This window comes from Mauremys reevesii, linkage group 5 (assembly GCF_016161935.1).
Source record: "Mauremys reevesii isolate NIE-2019 linkage group 5, ASM1616193v1, whole genome shotgun sequence".
Classification (NCBI taxonomy): domain Eukaryota; kingdom Metazoa; phylum Chordata; order Testudines; family Geoemydidae; genus Mauremys; species Mauremys reevesii.
Window position 1 is genome coordinate 18035865 of NC_052627.1, and position 27311 is coordinate 18063175.

The 27311-nt window shown below is 43.3% G+C and overlaps 2 protein-coding genes across 19 annotated transcripts in view; one reads left to right on the forward strand and one right to left on the reverse strand.

Annotated features, from left to right (window-relative positions):
• The first annotated feature begins 99 nt into the window (after positions 1–99).
• Positions 100–20874, forward strand: ENOPH1 (enolase-phosphatase 1). Of its 3 annotated transcripts, XR_005598742.1 has the most exons (7): positions 105–318; positions 10804–10905; positions 12848–13050; positions 16622–16754; positions 17458–17581; positions 19822–20036; positions 20621–20874. XR_005598742.1 is itself a non-coding variant. In XM_039539311.1 (6 exons), the coding sequence occupies exons 1-6, from the start codon at positions 235–237 to the stop codon at positions 19959–19961; spliced, it is 786 nt and encodes a 261-aa protein (XP_039395245.1). In that variant the 5' UTR covers positions 106–234; the 3' UTR covers positions 19962–20874. The 3 variants fall into 3 exon arrangements, 2 of the variants coding, with proteins under 2 accessions (XP_039395246.1, XP_039395245.1); XM_039539311.1 differs by having other exon boundaries at positions 106–318; positions 19822–20874; XM_039539312.1 differs by lacking the exon at positions 17458–17581 and having other exon boundaries at positions 100–318; positions 16622–16740; positions 19822–20874.
• Positions 20875–24154: 3280 nt separating this feature from the next.
• The window catches only part of TMEM150C (transmembrane protein 150C), a 59832-nt gene continuing 56675 nt past the window's right edge, over positions 24155–27311 (reverse strand). For all 16 annotated transcript variants that reach the window (XM_039539296.1, XM_039539294.1, XM_039539295.1 and 13 more), the window contains one exon: positions 24155–24872. In XM_039539296.1, coding sequence (XP_039395230.1) covers positions 24664–24872 — 209 coding nt within the window. In that variant the 3' untranslated portion in view covers positions 24155–24663. The remainder of the gene's footprint in view (positions 24873–27311) is intronic.

A 27311-nucleotide genomic window follows, 5' to 3' on the forward strand; every position in this document is an offset into this window, starting at 1 on the left:
TATGACGGCCAAGCCCCGCCCTTCTTTTCTCACCTGCCAATCAGACGGCAGTCAGCCCTTGGATTGGCGCAGCAGCGCCCCCTTCCACCCACGTGGTGCTGCCCGGGCTGCGCGCAGGTTCCGCCCGCGGCGCGCGCTCTCTCCCCTCCGCGCCTGCAGAGCCGAGCGCCGCTGCAGGGTGTCCGGCCGGGGGCGCGCGGCGCGGCGCGGCGCGGGCAGGGGCCGCGGGTGGCAATGGTGGTGTTCGCGGTGCCTGCAGAAGTCGCTGTGATCCTGCTGGATATCGAAGGCACCACCACGCCTATTACCTATGTCAAGGTGAGCGCTCGCTGCGCGGGGCGGGGAGGAGCCCTGGGCTGCCGTCAGCAGAGACAGCGGGCAAAGCAGCCCTGAGGCCGGGCGGGTTTTTACAGGCTGGTGCTGGCTGGCTGGCTGCAGGAATCAGAGCGGTGGGGGAGGTGGTGGGCTTGAGGCTGGCTCCCGGAAAGCACTTCCTGGCTCTCTTGCTGTTCCTGTTAAATCGTGTTAGCAGTGTGACTGACGCTGGGCGGACCGGAGGCAGCTTTCCCACGGTTGGCCCAATTAGAGCAGTTCTCTGATTTTTTTTTTCCTTTGCTGCTTGAGGGAACTGTGTAGGGTCTGTCTAAAGTGTTCATTTATTTTGCAACTCCACTAAACGTTGCACTGAAACAATTCGATATCACTGCCACATTAAATGTAAATATAGACACATTTAGAGAGACCACTAAATCTAGTCCACCCCTTGCTGCTCACAGAACACCTTCGTTTTAGGAATAACATCCTAATAGACTTTTGCCTTCCAGCCACTGTTCTGCACCCTGCTACATAAATGCAATTTGTCAAATGTGAGTAGATTACTTTAACTAGAGTGCTAGCCTGCCACATCAGGTATTCAAGAAACCAGGTCATTTGAACATGCCTCAGGCCCAGTCTTGTTTGCTAAGCTCTACTGTGGCTTAGCATACAGAACAAGAATAGTGAATTGAAAATATTTTAGTGGTTTGGGGTGACTAGTATGGAATTCCTGCACAGCTGGGGGATATGTATTTTAGTTTATTTGATTGAGTTTTTAATATAAATGTTTGGATGAAGTATTACCATAGGTCATTTTAAGAACGTTGTCACTTTGGATCATAGTTCTCGTTCAAGGTTATTATGCATGCTATTCTGTCAGGCTAGTGCTCAGAACATAGATGTCTGCAAAAGAAATTAATAAAAAATGAAACAACCCTACTGAACATACAAGCCAAGATTTTTTCCTTGTTATTTTGACTGCTGCTGGCATGCATTGACAACACCATGATCAGAATTCTGATTCTAGAGCGTTACTTGCTAGCTAATCAGGACCTTATGAATGACATGAAGACAAAACAGTTTAGTTTCAAAACAGCTAAATAAAATGTACACCATTGTAAATGCAAAACAACTTCAGACTAGTTAAAAATCCACTTTCTTATTCAGCAAAAGAAGGGCAGCCCTTGCTTATTAGAGGGGGTTTTAATATACCTGTATACTAGTTTCAGTCAATCAAAATACTGAGCGGTTCCTTTTTTGGTCCCGGGGTGCTTGTCTCTGCTGTTTGTGAAGCTGGCCCTTCATTATCAATCGTAACATAAAATACTCATTTTTTAAAGAAAACCAAATTTCACCAGTCTTCTGACTGATTACCCCAGCACCACCTTTCACCCACTGGCTTTCATGTAGGTTACTCTTCTAAGATAATATAGGTTTATATGTTGGTATCTTTGTTTTTTACCATATGTAACGTTTTTCTTCTCTGTAATTATGATTTTGGTAGATTGCTGATATACAAGGTCAAAACCTTGGGTCTTTAAAAGGAAACTAACTTTCTAAATCTTAGATTATTAGGGTTGGAAGGGACCTCAAGAGAGCATCTAGTCCAACCCCCTGCTCAAAGCAGAACCAATCCCCAAATGGCCCCCTCAAGGATTGAACTCAACTCTGGGTTTAGTAGGCCAATGCTCAAACCACTCAGCTATCCCTCCCCCGAAATCTTGCTTGTGGGGACTGTAGGTAGCAGCCTAGTCTTTATTAGGCCTGGTCTATACTTACAAATTTTGCTGACATAGTTATGTTGGTTGTGGTAATGGGTGTAGGTGTTCCTTACAACACAGGTATGCTGTCAAAAGTAAACCCTCCTACTGGAGATGCAGTTACACTGGCAAAAGGCCTTTTTGGCTGTCATAACTACATCTGTACAAGGATGGTTTTGCTGGTATAGTTTTCAAAAGCTATTTTAACCACATTATGTTTTCTATTAATCAGGGCAAGAGTGTTCCAAGAGAAACATTTTAAAATGTATTCTGAGCATGTTGGCGGTTGGTTGGTTTGTTTCTCTCTGCGAGTGGTGGTGTAGGAGAGGGTTAACAAACACATGGAGGGCCCAGATTACTTCTTTTCCCTAAGGGGGCTCAGCTTTCCAAAATTTGGTAAATGTTGATTAGGCCCTAAACCAAATAATAATAGAATACGAGATCTCCCATGTTTAGTTTGCCAGTTTCAAATCCCATCCAGGCTATCAGGAACCTGAAAATTACTTTTAAGGTGACTTATATGAACTGAAGTACTGGTCTCTCTTCACTTTTTACCAGACAAGTGTCCACACGATAATTGAAAAAAGCCCTCTTTCTTTTGTTCAAACAAACATTGTTATTCTAAGACCACTCATGAAAAGGGCCTGTGGAAAATAATTGTAGATTCAAAGATTTGGAATACTGTTTTGGTTATCTACCTTCACCTAACAGATTTACAGTCACACTGTAATATAAATAGTTTAACTATTCAAATATCTTAGTCACTTCTTAACATGTTAATCAATTATAAGAGTCTAACAGGTGAGTAGGTTGCTTAAGTTATAACCATCTAGAATGTATTTTGGTGATGTGTTAGTTACCATCAATAGTATATGCAACTCAAGTCTTCTGACATGCCTGTAACCTCTACTGGCTCATTAACTAACCATTTATAAATCGAACCTTAATATACAGTGGGACCAGATTTTCTAGAATTTTAAATGAAAACTCAGCATGCTGGAAAGCTTCCAAATATTTTAAACAACTTATTTTATTCTATCTTTCACTTGATTTCTATTATTTTTTTAGTATCTCTTCAGTAGGTCCCATATTGCACCTAACTATTTCTCCCCTCCCCCAAGATTGTAACAAAATACAGCCAATTTGAGCTGCACAGAAGTTACCCAGACTTTACTCTTTTCAGCTCCTCTCACCAGTCAGCAACTCCGAACCCGGCGTATATAACTTGTTTGTTTGGGCCTTCGTCCTTCAGCTCTCTGGGCCTTCATCCTCCAGCAGCACATCAGGCAATGCAGAGTCTTTGTGAACATCCTGTGGAAATATTATTCCCTGCAAATGGGATAGCTGCCCAAATTTTCCAAGAATGCACCAGTGCAAACATAGTTGGGCCATGTAGTGGGTGTGGAGACGCACATTTGGTCAACAGTAGGTCGTGCTCTCTGGCTGCCACTTGTTTTTTATAGACAGGTCAGATAAGTGTCACAAATTGGTTATACAAATACAGCTGTAGTCTGCATGGGCACTTACACTGCTGAAGAATTGTAGGCCTGAGGCCTTATGATAGGAATTACTATTGAGCTCAGTGGCAGTTTTGCTTGGGAAGGAGTACAAAATTTGCCCCTCGGTGTTGTATGTCTCACAAACACTGAACAAAAGGCATTACTTTAGGGCCCAGTGACACTACAAATACAGCCATGTTTGTTTTATAACTGATTTGACATTCATCTGACCTGGTTACAAACCACAAATGCTGTTGAGTTGTGTTCACACAACAGCTTTTTTCTTAACACAACCATTTTATTGCATCCACACCATAGGTCAGTGGTCCCCAACCTTTTTCGTCTGGCAGGTGCCAGACAAAGGACCGTGGTGGCAGACGAGCATCCGCCAAAATGCCACCAAAATTCGGCGGCATTTCGGTGGCGCCTCCTCTGGATGACGTTGGGGACCCATGTGGATTCCATTATATACAGGGTCCTCGGCACCACCACTATAAAAAGTGTTTCAGCATCCCTGGTCCACACCCACCGTGTTACCTAATTGTGTTTGTATCAGTGCATTTTTGGAAAAATCAGAGCAGTATCCCAGAATACCTCAGCAAGTGCCCAAAAGATATGCACACGGAGCAGCACCATCCTCACATTGATCAATGCACTCTGGGAGTCTTACTGCACGGAGAGCTGGGAAGAAAGAGGGCCAGACAAACCTGTTATACGGATACAGTTAGGGTTACCTGCCAGATAAGCAAAATGATTATGAACTGGTTACAGGAAGACAGTTCGTTCCAGCTTAGGCCATTGGCAAGGGTAAAATATGGTTAGCTGCCCCTGTTACTTGAGCCTGGTCTATATTTAACTGACATAACTGGGCTGGCAAAAGCTCCAGTGCAGACTCAGGGCATGTCTACACTATAGACTTAAGTCATTATGTTAGGTCCACTTACAGCCCCCTCAGTAATTACGGATGTCCACACTACCCTCCTTCTGTCAATGATGTGCATCCTCGCCAGGGCTTCTCACCTCCGGTGGGGAGATCTGTGCCCAGAGTCCAGTCAGCTGCTGCTCTCTACACAGACACTGTGTCACCGCAACTATACCGACTTAACCCCTACGCCTCTCGTGGAGGTGGAGTTATGATGTTAGTGTAGTTGGGCACTTACATCTGCGGGAACAAGGCTGTCGTGTAGATATTGCCATAGTTCTCTTTTGCCAGTATACGCTGCGTCTCTGTTAGGAAGGTTTGCCTGTATAGTTATACCGGCAACCCTTTCGAGTGTAGACAAGGCTATAGCACTAACTACGTCTGTATCTACAGTTAACCAGGTTACTAATGGGTTACAAACCCAGCAACGATCTGCTGCACCAGCAGGGTGAAGGTAACCATACTGATTTCCTGAAGAATAGAATAGTGGAATCTTTTACAGAAATTGCTTCCTGAAAGGTAATCTTCATTGAATGAAACGAGAATAGCCCCCAACAAAGTTGCTGCCTTCTAGGTTCAAGAAATGATATAGTGGGATCACTCAAGAAGCGTAAACCCATTTCTTCCTCATCCTGTCACTCATTCTTCTAGTTCTCCAATTTTCCAAATGCACGTATTGTCTCTTTGGCCGTAGCTCATCAAATTTGCCAGTACTGCTTTTAAATGGTTTGTTTTCTTGGCTACTGCGTGTATTTTTTAAATTGAATAAATCCGCCACATGAAGTACATTTTGGCTCTAATAAAGCTTCCTTTAATGGCTTTATTATGTTAATTGTTGCAATATGGCACACATTACTCATTTTCCTCAAAGAAACTTCTAAGCTGCATCTGTTTGCAACTTTAAGAATGGTTGCCACTAACTCACTTATTCAATTCCATTCCCTTCCATTTCACTGATTAATTCATAGCTGGCCACTATAAATAGCTGCAAGAAGATTTTTTTCTGATCTCAATTGGATTCTCCAAAGAGGATTTTATTATAGAGTATCTAAGGAATAAGCCATTTATATGTCCCATCATAGACTTCCCAATCGTTTACTTGCAATCTCCTTAGAGAATATTCAGATTCCTCTTGTGCTGTAATTTCAGCAGATGATATAATTAATCTGGTTCCACTTCCATCACTTAATTCTCCAAACTATTAATCTACAGAGAGTTTTCTAATCTTCTCTCATATTAGAATCCCATTAGTAAGGAGCTGAGCATTTCAGCATGCTTTAGGGATTTAGGATTTTTGCATGTCCTAGGGCAGGGTTGTCAGACTTATCCTCTGCATAGGGCTGACTTCAAATTTTAAATTCTGGTTCATGGGGCATGGTATGAATTTGGGGTTATGCACTATCCTCCACCCACAGCAGAACTTTCATTGATGTTATGGGAGGTTTGCATAAGGATCAAGGGTAGAATTTGCTCTTTATGTAATAACTAAGCATCTAATTTTAGTATTTTGTTTCTACTTTTGTTGTCCCATTCAGTAGGAAGATAGTCTGCTAGTTTTGAGTTCTTTTTCTCTACCCTCCAAGTCTGTTCTCTTACTCTCTCTTTATATGTTGTCTTCATTCCCTTCGCTGCAACAACTAACCCTAGTTCCCAACCCCTTGAGCATCCTCCCATCCACTAGAATGATCAGCAATGAATTAATCAATGCTAGCATTCACATGTCACTGGGCTTAAGGTAGCACCCCAATTAGATGAATGGGGTGTGGGGAATCATATCGGTCATTGTTTCAGGCAGACTGCAGAATCAGGAAGACAGAACTGCAGTGGTCAATTTCTGTTTATATTTGGAAACCTTTCTTTGCAATCATGAGGGCTAGACACTTTTTTTTTTTTTAATGACAGTTGAGATTTTGCATCATACAAATGTCATGGGGGATGCATAAATACATCAAGCCAGCTGCATCTTTGACACATCTGTCACAAGGGATACTTTTTATCCTGTTTTCCCTGTTGAATTTAAGTGGACATCAATTTGAAATCTAATCACTTTCTAAAAATGAGCTGAGTAGCTTCAGATATTACTCCTGACCAGATTCCCTTGGACGTTTTTGTGGTTTATAATAATTTTCTCTCTCACTTGCTGCATGGAAAAACACACAACAAGGGAAATTGACTAGACAAAAGTTCTGTCCCTAACACAGTACTTTCAAGGGCACAGAGTAATCAAACTGAAGTTTATTTCTTTTTAGTTGTAGTAATCTTATAAGAATAGTAGATAAAACAAATCAGACAAGGACTTTTTTTAATTGATAGTTTTGTTTTGTTCTTAATTAAAACTTGAAAAGCTTCTTACTCACCTGGCTGTAAAGAGAATCTTCAGAGTATAATCCGATCCAATGTAGTCTAGATCAGTGGTTCTCAGTCTTTCCAGACTATTGTACCCCTATCACGAGTCTGATTTGTCTTGTGTACCCCAAGTTTCAGCTCACTTAAACTTACAAAAATCAACATAAAATACAAATGTGTCACAGCATGCTATTGCTGAAAAATTGCTTACTTTCTCTATTTTACCATGCAATTATAAAATAAATAATTGGAATATAAAAAATATTGTACTTACACTTCAGTGTATAGTATACAGAGCAGTATAAACAAGTCATTGTCTGTATGCAATTTTAATTTGTACTGACTTCGTTATTGCTTTTTATGTAGCCTGTTGTAAAACTAGGCAAATATGTAGGAGTTTATGTACCCCCTATAAGACCTACCCCCAGGGGTACATGACCCCTGGTTGAGAACCACTGGTCTACATACTGTCTGACTGAAACAGATGCACCGAGAAATTAAGTCAATACTGATGACTAGTGATAATAGTTTGAACAACATTGAAGGGGACATAAAAAGGAGGAAAAATAATGGGCTTGGGCCCTCTTCTGCTGCTTTGATACATAAAGACCTGAAAAGTTTAGTTAAAAAATAAACTTTTTAAATAGTATTTCTGTACAACCACAAAAGACTCTCAATGGTGATTGGAGAATTACAGACATAATTTGAGCCTGAAAGCAGAACAGTGGAGATGGGAAGTTCTTAGTCATGCTGTTTAAAACTCTTCAGAAAGCACTTGAGAGAGAGAGAGTGTGTGTGTGTGTTACTTTAAAGATACAACACCCTCCCCATTCACAGCAAACATCCCTGGCATACTCCTCTCTCCTCAGTCATCACCCTGAGGTCTTTTAGCAAAATCAGGGTAGACCAGACTAGATTTCTGACATTCCTGACTTTTCCAAGGTAAAAAACAAGCAGAAAAACCCACTTTCAGAAAGGAAAGGAGCAAAACCTCACTTCAATTTTTTTTTTCTGCATGTCACCTTTAACAACTTCATTGATGATCATCGTATCGACAGTTTATTCAGCCAGTGCGCTTTTCTATTGTTTTTGGCTCTTCCGTTCATTAAATGGACATTAACACAGGAATAAGGTTGAAGCGCTAACTGTGCGATGTTGTGTCCAGTATGTTTCTCTTTCCCCATCCCTGTGCAAATTGGCCAGAGGTCCTGGTTTGTCAGGATCATGCTGGTTCTCTGGAGATGCCATAAGGTCTTGGCAGACTATATGGAAACACACATTGTGCCTTGGTTGTAATAAGCCGTGCCCTGCTCTTTGGGCCTTGCCTCCATTCTCTGTACTGCTCCCTCCCTATGTAGAAACAATTCAGGTCCCAAATTCCTCTACCCTGGCCCCAGGGTCATACTCAAAAGGGAGGTCATGCTTGGAGAGTGTTCTGTAACCCAGTTGGGAGCCAAAAGGGGTCCCGTCTCGCTTTCCAAGATCAATGCAAGTGACCATTGTACAGGCAGGTTGCAGGTGGCGTGTTCTGGGTAACGAGAGACTTTTGGAGTGAGGTACTGCATTGGGAGTGAAATAGACTATGGGAAGAACTTGGAAGCCAGAACAACGTGTTAAATGGGGAATTAATATCTAGGATGGGATGGGATGGGATGTTGGAGGTGTCATTTGCTTACTAGACCCTAGGCTTCCCGCTTTCCCTGCTAATTCATCTAGTGACCCATCATTGCATTAGTGAGGATTTTATAGTCCACTGCTCTTCCCTTACAATAGTTAATGGGATGGTAAAGTCCAGCTAGCTTTTGATCTGACATGTATTTCTTTCCTTAAGCCACACTAGCTTAATGAATTTGTTTCTTCAACAGAGACAAGTGAAATGTTCTGGGTTCATACAGAATTTCAGGTATATTACCTTACCTTCAGCCTTTCAATTGAAGTCAAGTATGGATATCTACTCAGGCTGGCCTAGATTAATCAGTGTGCACTCAGTGCACTTATATAGGGCCCCTGACCCCTGGGTGTGGGGGGAGGAAGCCATACACACACCCAAGCCCGCCTGGGAAGGGTGGAGGGTCCCCCGTGGGCTGTGGTGAGAGCCAAGAGGCTGGAGCAGAGAGCTGGGCCAGCCCCAAAGGACGAACCACTGCAGGGTGAGTGCAGGGCAGGCTCACACTCCAAATCCTGGGATGCAACCACCCCTCCACCGGGGCAGAGAAAGTGTGGGGAGACCCAACTGCCATAGTGCACTGCACAGGGGTCCCAAAATTCTTTCATCCATCACGGTACCCAGGTGTCTCAGAGCCACAGAATTTTTGTTTGACACAAACATCACATAACTGAGATGTCACTTTCACCAGAACAAAGTACAGTAATCTGTCCAGTTGTTAGACATTGTGTGTTTAGATTATAATCTGACAGGGCGGGCACCGTTTTTGTTGTATGGTTGTGCAGTGCCTAGCTCAGTGGGAATGAAACCTCTAGATGTTACGCTACGGCAATACAAATCATAGTCTTAATAGTTTATTTGATGTGGAATTGGAAGAATGACCGAGAAAGAAAAATGGTGGCAGTCAGCAAGGTCTTTTCTTTAAAAGTTAATGTTTGTAACAGGAAGGTGAAATAACTTAAACGGGGATAAACTTCCCAGCTCCATCCAAGGGCATTCTCTCCTCATCCCCATTGTCCTAACTGGGGTCTGTTGGTGCTACTGTAATACGCATGATTAGTGATGAGAAGGCTCACTTGTGTTTCTGCTCACCCTTAAGATCCCATATGATGGCTACAGTTCTCCTCACGTTTTTTCTAAGCTTGCTTTATTTCATTTAGAATTCAAAATACTGTCCAGTAGAGCTCAATTGAAAGCCTAAATATATGGTGATGCAAGACTTTTTCTTAAAAGACCTGTTTAAAAATAGTGATTTGAGCTAGAGAATTATACAAGTCAAATTTAATTTCTAGAATGACCTAAGAACAAGGGCCCCCTTTAAAATAGAAAATAAATTCGTATAACTCGTTAGTTCTGAGCGTATGAGCAGTCAGCCTTGAACTCCTGTGCTTAGGAGTTGAAAGCCATGTCGTGTTATTTGGAAGATCTTCTCTGGGCATGCACTAAGATGTCAAATATGACACATCTTTTCATTTTCAGAATAGCTTGGCCATTATTAGCATAGCTGTATTTTAACTGGTCCCTCTGCTAATATTAAGTGATTGCGGCTACATAAGCACCTGTTTGGTAAATCTGTATTCACCAGCTTGCTTAAGAGGGCACCATCAATTTGGAGGAAAAAAAAATCACATTTCTGCCAGAAAGGTTTGTACCCACTAGTACTAGCGTTACATGTAACACCTGAGATCACTACAAGAGAAAAAGATCAGCAAGGAAAAAAAAAAAAAGTTATGCATCTTTTCAGTTCACTTCCTTTGTGCATTTGACAGAACAGCTTGATTCTCTATTCCCTTGTACAGGCAGCTACCCCATGGTGAAAAGACCCTTCTAAACATCAGCAAGAGATCAGAAAAAACACATTATGCTTTTTTACACTTTAAAAAAAAATTTAGGACATATTGTTGGAAAGCAGCTCTATCAGAAATTGGATCAACTTCTCTTTTTGAAGTCTTTTCATTGTTAATAATACAGGAATATCCATGTACATAATGCTTTCACTTGGTTTTCAATGACCTATCTACTTCTAAGCACTTACTCGGATCACCTTGAGCCACACAGCTCTTTGTGGTTCTGTTGGGTCCCTCTGTGCCATCTGGGTTGGTGTTTGTTTTAGTCATCGTTAACCATAGTTACCGAGCATTTTTATCCATTTCATAGAGTTTCAACTGTTCAGTAATGCCTATGGTACACAAAGTGACTAATTATTTAAATCATATGTGCAGTATCCCTGTAAGGGAATCTTACCTGACGGTAAGAGCACATGGTTAAATGAGTCCTATGTGTTTGTGTTACCAGGACACACTATTTCCGTACATCAGAGATAATGTTAAAGAGTACCTGTGTGCGCACTGGGAAGAGGAGGAGTGCCAGCAGGACATCAGCCTTTTGAGGAAACAGGTGAGCGATTGGAACCATGTTATGTCTTGCTAGAGTTTACTGCCTGTCAAGGACTTCAGGTCACTCACAGAGCTGTGGCTGTTTTTACTAATCGCATCATAGATTTGTGAAGTAGGAAGAGGAGTTATCACTTGACTTTGAGGAGCACTTTCCTTCTTTCTGAGCTTATTTGTTTTTGAACTTCCAGAGTGTGTCTGTCCCTCAGACGTTCCATGGATGTATTTACCTAAAGTATACGTCTGCTGACCGATGCCAGCCATAAATAGCTTCAAATCCCCACTTCCAGGGTACAGTAATGTGAACACAAACTAAACACACATTTTTCCATCCCCATTCCTTAAAATGCCACACTGGCTCTGTTGGGCCAGCACAGGAGTAAGGTCCAGAGCCTAGAGCCATCCACTGAGAGTCAGTGGTGCTCACATTGTACTGCGGTGGGTACAGTATAAAAACCTACATAGGTTGAACCACCTGCCTCAGGCTCCCAGATGTTTACATTCAAGGGCTGTTAGCTGATCTCTGTCACAACAGTTCACTGGTGGAGATGCAGTCTTCAGCTCTGAAATTCAGCTGTACTGGAGCAGAACAGGAAGGCTAGCACAATTCTAATCAGAGGCTGGGTGCTGTGAATCTGTTCTCGCTGAGAACGTTCTTTCTGAAAGCTCTTTGTGGAGATCTGGCTGTATGTTTAGCAGCTGATCTAAGCAGATAAATTTAAGGACTTATTTTGAAGGGTGGTGGGCACGCTGGCTCTGATCCAGTAAAGTTTAAGCACAGGAGTAGTCCCATGATGGGACTTCTCATGTGCTAAAAGTTAAGCATGTGTTTAAGTGCTTTGCTGGATTGGGACCAGAGTGCTCAGCACTTAGTTCTGATAGGGCTCAATCCTGTGACCTTCCATTTGCAGCTGGTTATGATGATAGTCAGAAAACATACCTCTATCTAAGCTCACAGAGGAAATCAGATCTGACCCCAGAAGTTCCTGGCTCCTGGTCCGGTGCTTTGACCACTAGACAAGACTTCTGTCTCAAATTTGATACAGGGAGCACATAAATAGAATATTAACATCTGTTTGTCCAGAGCCAACATAACCGTAACTTTTTAGTTTTTGTTTTTAAATGGTAGTGGTTAAATATAGAATCTGAATGTATTCCCCACTACCCTGTAACTATTTTAAAATCTAATTTGAGGCTTTATGTATGAAACTTCTATTTAAATATACACAGTCTTTATGCCACATTTTATGCAGTCTCTTATTTTATTAAAGCTTGGAGAGGACTATATATTTCCCACAAATCATTGTGTTAATACTAATTTATATTTAGTACTAAAGCAGTGTTGAAAGCATTTAATGTGCAGTTCAAATGGTAAGTATTGTTCTTTTTTTGAGAACCCATGTTTAATAGATTCAGGAAATCTGACTTTGCCTAGCTGCTTAATGTAGGATTTAGGTGAAGCCATTTTATTCTAGCTCTTTGTTGGTGTACGTTGAAATTTGTCCAGCTGGGACAGTATTTCATAGATGGAAAAAGGCTCCATATTTAAATGCAAGACCAAGATGTTTAACTAACGTCCAAAATGGTTTTGGTCAGTCAGTTATAAATATTTGGGGCCTTTATTTCACATTTTAAAAAATGAAGAATGTAAGATTAAATTTAAGTGTTTGAACTTAATTTATGTGCAACCTTACGTAGTAGGGTGTTCAAATTAGGCTAGTGCAATTTACAATTAAAGTGCATGCGTCTAGACCCCAATTCTGGTAAAATTCCCTATTCAGGAAAGCTATTAAGCACCTGTGTAAGCCTGATTGACTTCAGGTTTGTAAAATTAAGGACATATTCAAGTACTGTCCTGAATAGGGATGGGCTTATGTTCAACTGGTTTCCTGAAGCGGGGCCCTACTTAGCAATCTTGAGTCACCTTTTTTGTTCATAATTTCAAGGCTGAAGAGGATTCCAACTTGGAGGGCGTTGTGCCTATTCCTTTAGAAACTGGAAATGGAGAAGATGAAGTGGAACAGGTCATCCAGGCTGTAGTAGACAATGTGCACTGGCAGATGTCCCTGGACAGAAAGACCACAGCATTGAAACAGCTGCAGGGTCACATGTGGAGGGCAGCCTATGCAACTGGACTCATGAAGGGAGAGTAAGTAACTCCTGGTCCTGAAAGATTCCTTGAAGTAGTTCTTTTATATTTTGCTGAGCTAAGTTTCTTGGGCATACGCTGGAGCCAAGTAGTTACATAGGGGCTGGAAGGTGACTAGTTGTAGCAGTGTAGTGCTGTATAAAAATGTAATCCGATAACTTCTTAGCTGAACAGTAAGCATGGCTTACAATGGGGACTTGAGCACTATCATGGAACCAAGTTCAGCCAGTCTCACCTTTCACCTCGAATGCACAGTGCAAAACTAATCCATGATTTGTGGTTGATTGACTTTGGGAAATTGTCAGACCCTGGGATTCAGCTTAGTTTACTGTAGTCTTCCCAATGAGTAATGGGAAAGCTTGAGGGGCCAGGGAGTGCGATTTTCCCGCCCCAGTATAAAATGATCACTATGTTCAGCAGGTATGTGCTTACGCGTTTGAGCTCTTTGCTTTTGTCATCACCAGTAAACTGAAACCAAGGCAAGATGGCAAACACTAACTCACAGGCTCTATGGGAAATACAGAGCCTGAGCCAATAGAAACTTGTGAGAATACACATCGTGAGGAAAGTGGAGCACGCAGTTCTGCTCACATGGTTAAGAGGGCTGTCTCATTATGTTTGCAAAAATATGTAAGCTATATATCACATTCTTCAGCTGGTACAACTGACTCATTCATTTAGCAAGGGAGATTCTCACAGTTTAGAGAACAGCCCTCCTTATTTCAAACCATTTATCTAACAGTTACAATTAATTTTGGGACAAGGTGGATAGACAAACCTAAACAAGAAACTGGAGAGGAGTTGGGGGAAGAGCATGAAAAGTGAGATTAACTCCCATCAGTCTTTGGGACAGGTACTTTCATTCCTAGGCATCTCACAGTTGCTGGGAGTGGAATGGCAAGTTGAGCTCTCCATCTCCTCTGATACCTGTTGGTTTTTCCAGCAAACAGGTTGCTAAAATACTTATGAAGTTCTGTGAAGAGTCAGGATAGCCTTTCAGTTGCAGTCCAGTATAGATATTGGACTACGCTTAGTGTTTCAGTTCCATGGCCGAGCGAGAACAACCAGTCTCCAGGTGTTTTGGGTGTTCCTTGCACAGAGAAGAAGAGAAGGGAAATAGAGCGCTCAGGGGAAAGGTAGAAATCTAGAAGACAAAGGAAAAGTATTGTAGTAAAAAGGAGGATGGGAAGCAGAAAGAGACAGTGCAAGTCTGTAAAAGTGTTGAGATGGTTAACAAAGGACAAAACCCATTCAGCTGTTTATGCACTCTACAGCATACCAGACTTCATTTTGGTACAGTCAGCTAATAAACACTTTCATTCAGGATCATGCTGAAAACTGGCTTTTGATTGTCTGCCAAGATAAAGGCTAGGCACAACAATCCACAAAGGAGCCATTGTGGAGCAGACACTCACACCTTGCACACAGCCACCTTGTCCCCCGTCGTGTTAGCTGGTACTGGTACCAAAGCTGAAGTTGCTGTACTTAAATGCCTTCTAATTAACCAGCAAACGTTTTGTATAAACCCTCAAGTCATGTGGCGTATTGAGCATACGGTAGCAAAGAACTGGGGAAGAAGAGGGAGCTACACTCCTGTTAAGGTACTGTAAACAAATGTTCAGAAGGAAAGTGTATTCCTTTCTGTCAGCTCGAAGAAATGGGGGACTTTGGCTACCCAGCTCCCATTCCTGGGCCTGATATTGCCCTGTCTCGCTTGCTGGGCAGTCGTTTGCACCTGTACCGTGTGGCTGTCAAGTGCTGTCATTCTGACTCGAGGCATTTTACAGCCCTACTGCACAGGTATAAACCCAGTCCAAATGCAGCTGTACAGATCACTTTCCTTGCTGCCACTCAATCATGCTGTTCTGTGTCCCCCCTCCCCTGGTTCGTCTCCTTCACCCTATCAAACACTCTCTCTCTCTCTCGCGGGCTTAATTTGTAAGGACCTTCCTGGCCCATCCCTGCCTCTCTGGCATCTCCCATACACTATCAAGCTGTTGTCCACACTCTGCCAGTAACACCAGTCATCTTCATCCACTTTACGTTTTTCCAACTAGCACCTTGGTGCTCTCTCACTGGCCACCTTCCACACGGAATGAGCTCCTCATTCACATCTGCAAAGCCACCTCATCACCCTCCTTCAAACTCTCTTCTGCTGCCGTGCCGACAAAGAGAAAAACTCTACAGTTATTGGGCAGCTGCTGGGCCGAGACCGCTGCTTATGCCAACCGGTAGAGTCTGGTACCTTTTGCTCCACAAGTCGGTTTGTTGTATCCATCTGTTGTCTCGTACTCCAATTGCAAGTTTTCTGTGTTTGTACAGCACCCAGCACAATGGGGCCCAAACCTGTACCTTGCTATAAATTATAATGGTGTAAGGCAGTGGAGAAAGAGGCTATTGTCGAAGTCCTACCTGCATCATTTGTGGGTTTTTTCTGTCAATCTTAAAACTCATTATTCCGTTAACAACCTAAAAATCCAGTCATGCGAGGCTGAAAGCTAACTCTGTTAAGTTACCCCTTTTAAGAGAACCTGCACTGATTTGGCCATTTTCTTTTACCAAACTGATACAAAGCACCTTCCGATCATCAGACTAGGGAACTGATTGTAAAACGAAGCTTGGAGCTCTGCTGTGTGTCGCTCTTCGGATAAGAGCGGATGTCTAATAAACACCGTTACAAAGGTGTGATACAGGGATACTGTGTCACCTACTGGTTGGTCAGATGGGCTCCACTCTCCTGTTGCCGTCAGTTGGTGTGGCTGTGATGATGGAAACACCATTGCATTTTTCAGCCGTCCGCAAAGCTGGAGTTTTGGGGTGGGGTTTTGGTGCTTAACTATCAATAGATCTTCTGTCATTTCATCCCTGATGTAACTTTTGTCTTCAGTGGAGTTAAGCCAGGGATGAATTTGATCCATGATTATTACTGTAAAATGAAAGAACAAGTCCCCATAAATGGAGTAGGTCTGATCTGCATTTTTTTCCCTGATTTGTTCTTTAACCCTGGACATTTCATAGGAGCTGCATCAACAGATCCTAGGGGGCTGCATTCTCATTTCATTTCCACTTTTGCCCCCCAACCTTGCCTGCTGCAAGTGATCAGAACCAGGAAACTAAGCTGCTCTTTAATGGGTGGGAATGAGAGGGGGTTGCTCCTACTAATTACTACTAGAATGGGAATGAAAACTATTTTATGGGACAATCAGGCTTCAGACTGTGAGAGGTCTGTTAACTTCCATAATCCCTCCAAACATCAGGCTGGTGGGTGCAGAACATCTTTCCTCTAACATGTAATGAGCCGGAGAAGCCTCAGCCAAATGTCTGAAACAGATGTTTGTAGCTACTTGCTGTTCAGTGATCAGAATAGATTGCTCAGTCAGTTGGCATTAACAGTATATTATTTGTTACGAAAATAACTTCCCCAGTGGAGAAGCGCTGAGCAGCTTTTAAAACCACCACCCAAAAAAATCCATCCGGTAATAGAAATGAAGCGGTTTGCATGGGGCAGCACTACGTTTGTCTCATGCAGCCGTCCGCAAGTTGTTAATACTGCAATTATCCTTCACTGCAGATTCTTCCAGGACGTGGTTCCAGCCATTAGGAAGTGGAGGGAAGCAGGAATGAAAGTGTATATCTATTCTTCAGGGAGCGTGGAGGCCCAGAAGCTTCTGTTTGGATACTCGACAGAAGGTGATATTCTAGAGGTAGATAAGATTATAGCCTTCTTTACAGCTTCTCCATCTGCAAAATGGGGATGGTAGCTACCTGCCCTGAGCTGGGGTGAGGGTACACTGGTTCGTGCTGGCGATGTGCTAGCCATTAATATTCTTTGATGCTGCAATAAGTTACAGAAAAATTAGAAGTGTATGATGGGCGAAGAGAAAGTGGCTTGAGCTGCAGTTGTCATGTCTGCTACAATTTCAGAGACTGCATTCCCATATTTGCTTTTTCAGTTGATATTGTGCACTGATATCGGCAAGAGCCTTTCCAGTGTGACAAAAAGATCTCGCTTTCCCCTGCTCCCCTCTTAAAAAGAAAGAGAATCCCCCCTAATTAAGCCGCCTCTCCAGAAGAACCTGGATACGCTCACTGCAAGCCAACCCTTAGGCACTGTGCAAAGCCTGTTTCCACAGCTTGTAAATGGATTTCTTTAACCATTTTTAAGGAAAGGTGCTGAGAAAACTACGCAACTAATGGGGCCCCCCTGCTCTGGAAGCTCCTTCTGTGTGTTGTATCATTGAAAATGGCGCGTATTCTCTGGCTGTCCTGTGATCAGAGCCTTGTTTGTTAAATTCCCCTCACTGCATTGGTAGGAAGCGGGGATACTGATTAGGGTTCTGTAGTTCATTCTCTGGGTTCTAGAATTAGTATCCTCCTCCAAAAGCCATGCTCTCTTCCATCTTTCAGCTCTTTGATGGCCACTTCGATACCAAAATAGGTCACAAAGTAGAGAGTGAGAGTTACAGGAGGATTGCATCCAGCATCGGGTGTTCAACTAACAACGTTCTCTTCCTGACGGATGTCACTCGAGGTAGGAGGCCTGGCTTTCCTGCTTTTCCCCACGTTGCAGCAGAGGTGGGATTTGCTCTCTGACTGTACGGCGTTAAGCACTTACCACTACCAGGGTTGGAATGTCTGCACATCCATGAAACTTTCATCCCATCAGGTAGCCTCACTTGGTGTGTAGGCTGTGTCAAGCCAAGGGAAATAGGGCAACCATTTAACTTGGGGCTTGTCTACATGAACATTTGGTTTGTGGCAAGCTGGAGTATAAAGGGAGTAGATCAAAGCAGGCTAGGGAACTTTTAGTGCGCAGCAGCAGGGTCCAGATGGACACTTACTAGGGAGTAGATTTACACCCCACCTTGCCACAATCTAGGTGTTCGGGTAGACAAACCCAGTCTATCACCAGGAGCCTGGCACAGGCCACTAAAACTGGGTGCACAGTAGTAAATCCGTGTCTATGTGCAGTTGACAAGTGTCTACAGGTGCACCAGCTCAGCCTAAAACTAAGAATGAGGGTTACTGTATTTTATGCTGCTGTTACAAGCACCCTCTTCAGAGGACCTGATTGCCTACAGTGCAGAGCAGAGAATCATTAACAGCTGTGCAAAGTGGGTGTGACCTCACCCATCGTGAGGCAGCAGAACTGGGATCGGCAAGCTTTGGCACGCAGCCAGTCAGGGAAAGCCGCTGGTGGACCGGGACGGTTTGTTTACCTGTAGCGTCTGCAGGTTTGGCCGATAGCGGCTCCCACTGGCTAGCACATCCCTCGGCCCATGCCGCTTCCTGCAGCCCCCATTGGCCTGGAACGGCAAACCACGGCCAGTGGGAATTGCGATCCTGCGGATGCTGCAGGTAAACAAGCCACCCCGGCCCGCCAGCGGATTTCCCTGATGGGCCGTGTGCCAAAAGTTGCCGATCCCTGCAGTAGAAAGTCAGGTCCAGAGAGCTTTTCACTCGCCTTTTTCCTTACATAAATATAGCATAGTTTCTAATGTTATACCAGCATAACCCCCCAAGTAACTTGGTTCAGAACATACCCCTTAGAATGCTTCCAAGGTAGCCCCAGATTAGGCCTCTAAGCAATGTATTCATTGTGGGACAAATGAGTATATTTCTCAGTCAGTATATCCACAGTGCTTAATGAAGAAATAGAAACTTGATACTGGAACACAAGTGGTGGAGGACAAGACAGAAATCCTAAAGGGCAACTTCATCTTAACACTGAGTAGTCTGATTTTGCACTCCAATTTTCCCGGCATTCAGGTTCGAGTTATTAATAAACTGAACCCCACCCTCACTTTTCTACCAGACTCTCACAGGTGAGATTATTATGGAGGAGTCTGGGCCTGTGTTCTGGGCCCATTTTTCTTTAGAAACTCCCCTCTGCCCCCATGTGAGAACACCGCTGCATTCAAATAGATGATTGACATAATGTTCCCTGGCCTCCTACAGTACCCTAGAGTTCTGCTCTTTTCACAGTAAGGCAACAGAGAACTATTAAAAAGAGAAAGTCCTGGTTACCTCAAGTAAGGCATGGGAGGTATTTGTCTCACTCTGCTCAGCACTGGTGAGGCTCAGATGGAGAAGTTTCCAAGTCTGGGTGCCACACTTTAGGAGAGATGTGGACAAATGGGAGAGAGTCAGAAGAGCAACGAAAATGATAAAAGGTTTAGAAAACCTGACTTATGAGGAAAGGTTAAGAAAACTGGGCACAATTTAGTCTTGAGAAAAGTAGACTGAGGGGGGACCTGATAAGTCTTTGAATGTGTTAAGGACTGTTACAAAGAGGACTATGATTAATTGTTCTCCTTGTCCAGCAAAGGTAGGACAAAAAGTAATGGGCTTAATCTGCAGCAAGGAAGGTTTAGGGGAGATATTAGGAAAACTTTCTAACTATCAGGATAGTTAAGCTCTGGGATAGGCTTCCAAGGGAGGTTGTGGAATCCCCACCATTGCAGGTTTTTAGGGACAGGTAGGACACACCTGTCAGAGAGAGTCTAGATTTACTTGGTCCTGCCTCAGCAGAGGGGGTTAGATTTTATGACTTTGAGGTCTCTGCCAGCGCTACACTTAAATAAAATTGCATTGCTGTATGGAGACCCAGTTTGATTCTCAACCTCCAGTCCCCTTATGCATTCTAAGATGCCTCCCAAAACTGGGGAGGCAAAGGGGTTGAAGGAGGCACATGTTGACGTGCCCACCAACATGAAACACCAAACTAACTGCGTTAACCTTCTTGTTGCCTAAACTCTGGTCTTTCCACAGAGGCAAATGCTGCAGAAGAAGCAGACATGCACGTGGCTGTGGTCGTGAGGCCAGGCAATGCAGGGCTAACAGACGATGAGAAGTCGTATTACAGTCTCATCACGTCTTTCAGTGAACTGTTCCTGCCTTCCTCCACTTAGGAGAACTTGTGCAGGTGCACAAAAGACCAAACTACACCCACTGGAATTGTCCTTGCATAATCTTTAATTATATTGGTAATAAGAATTTTAAAAAAGATATGTATAGGATCCATGACTGGCTGCAGAAATTGATTTAAGTATTTTTGGAGGGGATTTTTAATGCAGTGAAATTGAGGCCTGTCAAAGTCTGTTGGAGTTGTGAGTGGTGTGAGAAGCAGCATCCATGAAGCCTGTGTTTGATTAGCTTTCCTATCAGGGAATTTATTACTACAGGGTGACTGTTCTGCCAGCCAACCACCAGGTAATCTAGTTGTGAAAATCCATGTGACAACATTTGTCACTTAAAACCAAAATATTCTGTGAACAAAGAACTTCTCTCACTCCCACAGACTTGAAAGGAAATATGAATTTTCCCCTTCCAATAAGATCTGTAGCTCTCGTGCTGGAAGTTAAATTAAGCAAAATTAATTTCTTAAGAGGTTAGGACATGTATGTTGGGGATAGCCAAAGGTAAATGTCAAATGTGGACCATGAAGTTTGGATACTGCAGCTTAGATCTGCCACAGAGGAGGCCAAGATAAATGTAAACCTGCTTGTGATATTGGGCTATGTGCTCCAGGACCTGCTGCATGCTAAAGCCAGATTTCCATTTATTTCAGAAATGTAGCACTCCTAGCAACAATCCCTGAAATTTTCCTTAAGCAGCCAAGAAAAGGTTTCACTAACTCATAACTCAGCTCAGCTATAACTAGACATTATAAAAGACAGTTCATGGCTTTGGCACTACTTGCTGCATTTGATCTCAGTGAATGATTACAAAAATACAAACCATGTAACAGCACCACTTAACCTATGCCACTTTATACTATGTGGTAAATAAAAGTACAATTGTCTTCTGCCTAAAATTCCAGTATTTGCATTATCCCACCAGTGGCCAGCCTCCAGCAGTGGTGGAAGGGTTTTCTTACCTGTAACCTGCTAGCTCTTTCCTTCAGTGCTGCAACACCCTTCCCCATTGTTTCCTGCAGGCCATGTGAGCCTTCTCTTGGAGAGAAATTAGTGTGTTACACTCAAAATCTTCCTTTGCTTTCAGTTGGAGTTCCATACGTGGTAGGAGAGCAGGAGCAGGAAGTAGGCTACCTGTTGTTAACAGCAGTCATCACAGGTGTAGCACAGTGCCTAAGGGTCTGATTCATCACTACCTTTCACTTGTTATAGGTCCCTTGCACCTGTGAGTGTAGAGCACTATCCAATCAGAATGGTAGTGTCTACAGCTGTGAAGAATAGGTGTAAACTAGCTTAAAGTGCAAGGCACTGGAGAATGGTGTATAGGGGATCCTTTAACTCAAGGAACATCGAGCATTCCCAGTAAAATGTACACAAACCCCAGCGTCTCTTGCTTGTGCAGAAAGGGTAGCGATGGATGCTACTGCCTATTTGGGCATGTGCTTGTCTTTGTCCCTCACTGTGCATGTTTTACCGGCACAACTGGACTGCTTAAGTTTTTTCTAGCTAATGGTCTGAAACATGTCAAGTTTAACAACTTTATCTACTTAAACACTGTATGAGGAAACTACAGAAACTCAGGCTTAAAGAAGCCAGAAATCCTTACCATCCTAGCAGCCCATGCAAATTCATGAGCTGAACAGGAAGGAAGGAATTTTTTCATAGCGAATCTGTCTAACTCACGGATTCCACATTGTCCGGGATCCTTTCTGCCTGCCTGGGATCAAAGAACATGTCTCTACTTAGCCTGTGTGTGGAGTGCCCCCTGCAGGGGAGAAAGTGACAATTCTGATACCATGAGCCAGTGGGGGGGGCATTTGATTCTACCAGAACATGCGCCCTACAGGGAAGGGAAAAGGTGCCATATTCTGCCCTAAGGACCTGCCATCCCAGAGAAAAACAGAAAGCAGCTACTCACTCTCTACAGCCTGCATGAATAGATCCAATAGCAGGACTGGGCCTTAAATGGAATGCCAAGATTAAGTCAATATTATAAATGCCCAAATACATTTGTAAAATGCTATGGCAGGTCAGTGTTGCTAGTAACACAGAGATGGTCTTTGCAAAAAAATAAAATGCATCTTGACAGCACATCCCTTCTAAACTGGGCTGGCACATCCTTAGGGAAGTAGCTGCCCAGCCTCGAGAGGGAGACCCAGCTAATCTGAACACATCTGTGGCCCACTGCTTAGTTAGAGTGATCTGAGCACACTGCAGAACTGTACCAGATTTACAACCGTTACTGCTATAGCCGTAGCTGCATGACTGACTGGGCACTGGATTTAGGTAAAGTGGATGTGTACCATTGTATCACAATGCAAAGTGAGTATCTGCTCACATCTTGTTCCATTTATCATAATGAAACTGTATACGGGGAGGGAATAAAACTCACTATTTCCGTAAAAGAAGTTTATTTAGTGGTCATGTTTCAGTGTATATTAGTAATTGTTCAGCTGTACTGAAATGTGCTATTAGAAATACGTTAAGAAATGTACAGTACATCACCAGAAGCCTGAAATTCAGCTTGGATTGCATATTGTCAGTGGAAAAAATTCACAAACTTCAATTTTTTTCTTTGATAAAATTTCAAAATATAAAATGATAAAACAAAAGCATTATTTGATTTTAAAAAAAGTCTCAGTGGACTATTTACAGTAAACACTTTTTAAACACAAACTTACTACTCTCTGCTCAATATGCACATGTGTGAGAGATTCTCCATTTATATGCGTTCCTACCAGTCTCACCTTCCCTGGCAGTGAAGAAAAGGAAAAGATACGTGGATTGGCTTTATGTTACTTCGAGTCTTCCCACCACTATTTCATTTTAATGACTAACACACGCACACGTTCCCTTCCCTGAAAGTATCCTGCTAACTTTTTCATATTCTTAGATAATGTTTTCACCTCTTAGCTCAGAGAGGCGAGAAGGCCCAAATTCTGCAGCCAGATGTAAACTCTGCATTCAGTGGAGTTACTCTAGAATTACACCAGAGTAACCAAGTGTAGAATCTGCCCCAAAGTAATCAGTTTCATAGGGCTGGTTGAAAATTTTCCATCAAAACTGTTTTTCAGTGGAAAATTGGGTTTTTGTCAAAATGAAATTGTTCGTGAAGCGTGTCCTTTCTGCAGAAAATCTAGACTTTTCCTCCAAAAAAAAAAAAAAAACAAAAAACTCCCCAAAGCCAAACAATTTTGATTTGGAAATGCTGGTTTTTCAACCTGCTCTATAATTTGAGCTGTATTTATTTAACATTATGAAAAGTCTCCGAGTTTTGGCCATTGACTCAAGATCATTGGTAGTTTAGCTCTGTCCCCTGTAGGAATGGAATGAAAGCTCCTCCGAGTTCTGTTGGGGTTTTTGTCTGGCCATCTCTACCTGTAACTATTTCTTTACTATCCTGAACTTTTAAGGTGAATTCAGCCCCATGCAGAGGGCCAGAGCTAGGCCAGTCCACCATTTAAGTCACACTTAAGCCCTATGACCCTGATCCTTCAACAAAGTCTGCACAGGTGGATTCCAGCTTCCATTGGCTTCAATGGGGCTCTGCAGGGATCCAACCAATCGGAGTCCGTTGCTGAATTGGGCACATAGGTAGGTAAGTTGAGGCAAAGGCCTCTGCAAAGGGTGAATTTCACCGTTAGTGCATAAGCAGTAAAATAAACCTACATCTAGTAAAATCTGCCTGAATTTATGATGTTCTGATCAGACATGAGCCAGAGTCTTTACTCAGACAAGGTTCCCCTTGTCAATGAGAAATGGTGATAAAAGCAGCTTTCTAAATATTATACACAGTATTTTATGGAAGCACTACAAATAAAAAAACCACCCTCTTGGTTCCCCCTGCGCAGAAGAAATGTTCACATTTTAACCCAGTGCTGTTTGTGCCCGTGGGTCACAGCTGCTCAGACCATACCACACTGAGATGTAGCCCAGCCCCACCCAGGCTGCGTTGGGATGCATTTTCTATTTTCGCTTTGGTGCAGGTGGGCTGCCTCAGTACCACAACAAGGTGGGCAGCTGCTGGCCACCCCTGTCTGTTTCACCGCCTTTTTAGTTATCTAGTTTTTCCCAAACCAGGCCTCACCTTTACCTGCTTTCCAAACGGGAAGTAGTGCCTATCCTTAAGCAAGGGCCAGTATGTTTGTGCTCTCTTCTTCCACTGACTGATTCCAAGTCCAGCTGCCATGAAACCAGCTGGTAATTCTTCCTCACTTCACAACCAAGCTACCCCTGTCCAACAACGAGGCAATAAAAACCAGTTGAAACCTGAGACAAGTGCAGTCTAGTGGTCTGATTGCTGGAGTAGGGGCCTGAGTACTAACCCTGACTGACCTGTCACTCTGGAGAAGTCGTCTCCCCAGCTGTATAACGGGGATAATACGACCTACCTGACAGCAGCCTTGTGACGATTAGGATGTTTCTAAGATGAATGGGACAGGGGTTGAGGAGAGAGACAGCTCTAGCACGAACTTAGCAGTCGGCCTTTCTTTACACATACATTGGTGTTTTCAGATTTGATCAGATAGGTCCTTGCGTTTTTGTTCTGCTTTTAAGCACCTGCCCTCAGAGCCCTTTGGCAATACGTCTGTGACTGTACATGGAAAATGAACTTGTCAAAAAAAAAAAATGTAATGAGGTTGTGGGTTAAATCTCGTGACCACGCCAGCCCACCTGCCATGTAACGAGGGCAGGGCTACACCTGATCTGTTTGATACTCGGAGGCTTCAGACGGGCTTTCGGAAAAGCTCAGAAAGTTTTCCTGGTACTCGGAGCAAATGATCTCAAATCTGTAGTGTCTGAACTCCACAGCAAAGGTGCCGAAGTAGCAGAGGAAGCACATCACCAAGCCCCACTGGATCCTGGCTGCGTGCATATGGATCCTCTGTACCATCAGGATGAAGTCTGGAGAAGAGCTGTCAAGGAGAACATGTCAGAGCAGCCTTAGTCCTGGATGAGAGCAGGCAGAGCAGCTCTGGGTGGTTTTTCAAATGCGTGAGGTGATAAAATCTTGCCTTCCTTTTACACTTAAATATAATCCACTGGAGAGTGGCAACCAATGTGCAATTAAAAAAGGTATTTAATAGAGAATCAGGGACAGGGTGAATGTCAACTATCTAGTTCAGCAGGAAACTGGACAAACCAGGGACATTTGCAAGCCTGTTACATGTGGCAACACTTCCATGTGGATCATGAACGTGCTGCTATTTCCACTATACTGTGCTTAGCTCTTGCACTGCACTGTTCACCTGTACATCTCAAAGCATTTGACAAGGAAGGGGAAGTATCATCCTCATGATGAAAAGGGCACAGAGAGGTACAGTCACTTGCTCAAGGCCAAACAGCCACTCAGTGGCAGAGCTGGGAACGGAACCCACTTTGGGGTCCCAGTTCAGTACCCTAGCCACAGACTGTGCTGCCTCTCAATGAGAACAGGATCAGTCCCAGTCTGGGCTGAGGCTAAACCCACTTATTTCTCCTACCACCCTTTCCAGATCCTCTGCAAAACCAACCATTTGGGGGAAGCCTAGAAACACTGACCTACACCAGTAAAAATACCATCACTCGCCCATTATACTGAAGAAGAAACAACATAGTCTGAGATCAAACCTTCCTCCAAGTCTCCTAAGGCTTTTGGACTCAACTCCGTGGGACAGGGACTGCGTCTTTGTCTGTATCTCATGCTGTGCCGAGCACACTGCTGGCATTTAACAAACACTGACCTCACACTCCACTGTTACTCTTTTGTCTTATCTACGGTATTAAAACTACCATGCTGGAGACCCAGTTCCAACACAAACTTCCCGAACATGGTTAAAACACTTGGACTTCGCAGGGCTGGAACACGGTTAAAGCAAGATTCAGCTCCTTCCTACAGTCCGAAACCTGGCCAAACCGGGGGACCTCCACACTGTAACTGGGTCCCTCAACGCAGTGTAGATGTGACCTTTGACTCTGTTACAGGACCCACTTATCCGCCTACCTTTTCTAGAAGATTGTTGATTAACCTGCACCCTGAGAAGAAAGGATCACACACATTTACAGCTAAAAAAACCAACAGCCTCCCACATAGCTTCATGCTCAGGATTGGATTTATCACAAAACAGGCCATTAGAATCTGCTCCTTCGGGCCATATTCAGCCATTGCGTAAGCAGTCCCAGTTCCCATTGCAGTGAATGGGAGTTGCAACCGTATGGCTGAATTTGGCTCTAAAGATCTCCTATTTCCTCCACATTTTCAGGGTTGTTCTCAGGTTGTGCCCAAGAGTGAAATTCACCTCATGCAAAGGGCCAGGTCAAGGCTTCTACCCCATGTAAGGCCTATTTGGAGAGTTTATATGGGACTTCAGTGTTGTGGCCCTTTGCACAGGGTGAATATCACCTGGGGTGAGTAACCAGAAACCGGGGCACTGACGATAGGGTTTTTCCGGTAACATTCAGCACGTTAGTTCGTGAGCTTCTTTAGAGGTAAAGAGAAGGACTGAACACTGACTCGCTGGATTTCCAGCTAGAGCAACCTTTCCTAAACCTCTCAAGATGATGTCCTTTTGCCAGACCCAACTTGCTGCAGCTCTTTGTGCAGAATCTTACACCAACCTTTTTGGAACCGAAGTTGCTGGTAGAAAAGCATGCAAGGATACAGACCTGGCAAATTACCAGTGATACATAAAGCAAAATCATGAGATAAACCTCTCTGGAAACAATAAACTTTTGTAGCTGGAAACGGGGGACGCCGCTATCTGTTTACATCAGACTGGTGTATTTCCTGACATCGGGTGAAAGTTTCAAGAGCGCCTAAGTCACTTAGGAACTTAACTCCCATTCTGAAAATGGGAATTAGGTGCTTTTTAAACATTTTACCCAAATAAACCTTCAAAACACTTCTGATCTTAAGAAGCTCGACTTCTTTTGTTTTCCCAAGTTTTTCTCCTAAAATATTTCATGGTTCTACACAAGAGTTACTAATATGCCCAATGGTGTAACAGCAATTTAGTCGCATTGCTTTATTTCTTGGGATTTAGATACTGTTCTATGTTATTATAACCTCTGAAATGCTACAGTAGTAGTTTTAAACCCACTGCTGCCAATCACAGTGAATGATGAGAATTTTAACGTTTGTGTAAAGAGCCCTAAAAGAAACTTCCAGAAGTGGCAGCTTTTCTTGGCTCTGTTTCTTGACAGGAATGTGATGATGACAAAAGGCAATTCTCTCCTGTTATGTCCACTACTACAGTGAGAGATGAATAACAGTTCTATAAAGTGCTCATCACAATGCATCTGATGCTGAACTAAGTTAAAACAGAGCTGGGCCCCATGGCTCAGAGGGGAACAACCACTCTGCCA